This window comes from Teleopsis dalmanni, chromosome 2, assembly GCF_002237135.1.
Source record: "Teleopsis dalmanni isolate 2A chromosome 2, ASM223713v2, whole genome shotgun sequence".
Lineage (NCBI taxonomy): Eukaryota > Metazoa > Arthropoda > Insecta > Diptera > Diopsidae > Teleopsis > Teleopsis dalmanni.
Window position 1 is genome coordinate 70,078,266 of NC_051847.1, and position 3,425 is coordinate 70,081,690.

A 3,425-nucleotide genomic window follows, 5' to 3' on the forward strand; every position below is an offset into this window, starting at 1 on the left:
ATGTCAAGTTGGTTTTATGCAATTTTAAATTCCATTGAAATATTTTATATTTTTTATTTCTTATAAGCAGCACTCAACTAATAATACATAGTTGACAATATGTACTTTTAATAATTTTTGTTCATCTTCCTGAAATTTGATTTCTTGACATTGCAACAGTGAAACGTGGAATGAATATTAAATCCATTGCATGCCACTTGGTTTTCGAATTTGATTTTTTTCTGGCGCCTCACGTTCATCGATTAAATTTTAGTAACTATTTTTATGGAAAATAAAGTCCGGTAGAGAAAATATTTATAAGGAATTTTTATAATAGATTTGAATATTTACAAGGTTTGGATGATTGGGAAAATTTTGATTCACACCCGATCTGACAGTCTTTGCTCTAATTTTATCGCTCAATGGAATTTGCTTAAAGGGTAATCTCAAAATTTTCATTTATAATGAACTAAAATGATATCACGTTTGTTTTGATATTATGATATTTTTCAGAAGATGATTATGATGTGTTCATTTTTGGCAATTTTCTTTCTCTATCAAAGCACAAGAGTTTTATAAACTAGCTTAAAGTAACTACCTGAAACAAAAAGTCCTTTAGGCCTTCAGATCTACACAATCGAAAAAGCAGCAAGGCTAACATACAAATTAATACAATTCATCCTTCTTCTATCACTGTCTTTAGAGACAACCAACAAGCAACGAAAGCAATCGAGTCCAAAATAGCAAAATTGGGAATTGTGAAATGTCATAAACATCGAACATCACAAGGTCTCTCTTAACTGGATTCTTAGACAAAGGAACAGATGAGATGACTACAAAAGTCTCTGAAATGCACATAAATGAGACCTACACTTTGGCACAAACATCTCATGCATTAATGACTATTTACAACAAACGATTTCTGATCTTATACAAAGATTGTAGGTTCGCTAGGATCTTATAGCCTTGGTTCAAGAAACCTAAAATGAAAACTTCAGCAAATAGGACTTCAGCCAACCTGCAGTCCATATACTCACTCCAGCACTGTCCCTGTGTACCGATGCTTGAACTGCACTATATTCCAACAAATCAAATTATGCAGATATAGCCAAGATAAAGAGCAGACAAAATCCATCAATCACTTTATAAGTTATTGCCCAAACCAACAGACGAAACAAATTCAATCATTTTGAGAATAGTTTCTTCATTTAACTTTCAACTGTAAACATAATGTTACACCTATATAAAATACTACGACCAGAAAATCTATTGTAGTGCTCTATACTAGTATAAAGTAATCCTATTAAATCTTATACATTCCTATTAACCTCAAGAACTCAATAATGTGGGATAAATTTAACATTGCTTATTCTTTACCTATTATTATTTTCCAAATCATTTTTATAGTTCGTACGTAAGTGTATCGCATTTTCTGATATATGCCCTAGGACGATTCAGGTTCTTCATTGCAGTATCTGCATATGGGGTTTGATGTAATCCTTCAAAAATCTCTTGTGCCTACAGTGTCTGGTCAAAAGTCACATTATCTTAAGCCTATAAAGCTTAAAATAAATTTTCTTTCTTTTTTGATTTTCTTGAACGATTATAATTACCTAATAGCCGTTAAAAATGTCTCAACCCTGTAATCCTTACAAAGAGTGTCGTTCGTGCTTCGTTCATATATCTTTCTCTCTTGTCACTTAATACCATGCTTCTCTGTCTATGCTGCCATGCAACCCTATCATTAACATCGTTCTGTTGAGTTCCGTGACTTGCCCATTTGTAGACATAAGAAATATTATACCAATTTTCATTGGAATATGCTTTTCGTTGTCATTGTATTTATACTGTTATTGTGATTGCAAATTTATTGCTATATATAGAATCCATCATTTTTCTATAACTATTTTATAAAATTCCAAGTTCGAACAAATAAGTCAAATACGGCTGATAAACACTGACTCTGAGCTTCAAATTTGGCAGGGTACAAGTTCAATCCTTGATACTTGGTACCGTGATCTCAAAAAACTATTTACAATGAATTAAACATAAGAAATAGTTCCAAAAGACGATTGATGAGTGGTATTTGGCAATACTCAAAACAACTATATAGTCAGCCAAAAATTCAATAAATTAAGAATGAATAAAAATTTTCGTGGTTGCAATTCACTACTGTTCGAAAACTCTTCATAAAAAAACGAGTAAATCTTATTAAACCAGCAAATAATCAGTGAAAACTAAACACAATTACAATAGCAATAAAGACTATAATGGGATTAAGAACTTAAGAACTACAACTGTCCGATATGTAGTGGTTATTTAACTTTTCTAAATTAGTTTTGTTACTCATCTTATTCTCGTTGTGGATAGTCCACTAATTAAGATACTAAATATCTTCAACATCAAAAACTTTTAAAAACGAAGAATAAATAATTTGTTTCTTCTTTACAGCCTACGTCTCTTACTCCTAGTCTTTGCAACGTATCTGACATGTAGTTCGGTTGCAGCTGCTGCTGCGGATGTTGCAACTACTGAAGCACCCAAAGGCTTTTCAGCACGTTCAATTGACGCAAATGAAGAAGAAGATGATTTTGAAACACAAGCACAGACTCATCTAGGCTATAGACAGCAGCAACGTCCTGTTTATGACTACAGTCAATCTGAAGAAGATCAAGAGGAAGCACCACGACAAGTTTATCAAAGCAGAAATAATAAACAACAAACCAATTTTCTAAGACCTGGTAAAAAACAATCAAGCGAGGAGGAAACTGAAGAAGAGGAAGAAGAACCAGACAGACTTTCAACATTATTGGCTAAATCAAGTTTCAATTGTAATACCAAAACTACAGGGTAAGTAATTATATATAATCAAATATCACCATTCAACCGAAGATGCTGAATACAACATATTTATAGTTACTATGCGGATGAATCATTAAATTGTGAAGTATTCCATTATTGCCAAGATAATCAACGTCACTCATGGATCTGTCCAGAAGGTTTCACCTTCCATCAGATACACCTTATCTGCATGCCACCGTCTAATGAAAATATATGCCAGCAATCATCAAAATACCATATAGTCAATGATTATCTTTATAAACCAATTAACTTACAAGAACACCAATCAAAACCAAACGTTACGTTGCGTTACTCTGAACGTTATTACCCTGAAAATTATTATGAAAACGATCGTTACGTTGATGATGATGAAGCACCAAGACAACGTGTAAATCACCAACGTCAACCTGTAAGTTCATTGAGCACTTCACTTAATATATTTCAAATTTTTCAAACTTATACATAAATTATTGTTTTTTTACAGGTTCAAGTTGGTTTCCAACAACAGCAGCAAATACAACCGGTATACCAACAGACACGTCCAACACCACAGCCTGTGCAACAAGTGCGACATCAACCTGCACCACAACAAACCACTGTCTACC

General features: G+C 32.9%; 1 protein-coding gene across 1 annotated transcript in view; it reads left to right on the forward strand.

The window, feature by feature from the left end:
- The first annotated feature begins 1,608 nt into the window (after positions 1-1,608).
- Positions 1,609-3,425, forward strand: part of LOC119674794 (transcription factor SPT20 homolog) — a 2,801-nt gene continuing 984 nt past the window's right edge. The window contains exons 1-4 of the mRNA XM_038085949.1: positions 1,609-1,646; positions 2,431-2,829; positions 2,896-3,229; positions 3,305-3,418. Of these exons, the coding sequence (XP_037941877.1) occupies positions 1,609-1,646; positions 2,431-2,829; positions 2,896-3,229; positions 3,305-3,418 (885 nt within the window). The remainder of the gene's footprint in view (positions 1,647-2,430; positions 2,830-2,895; positions 3,230-3,304; positions 3,419-3,425) is intronic.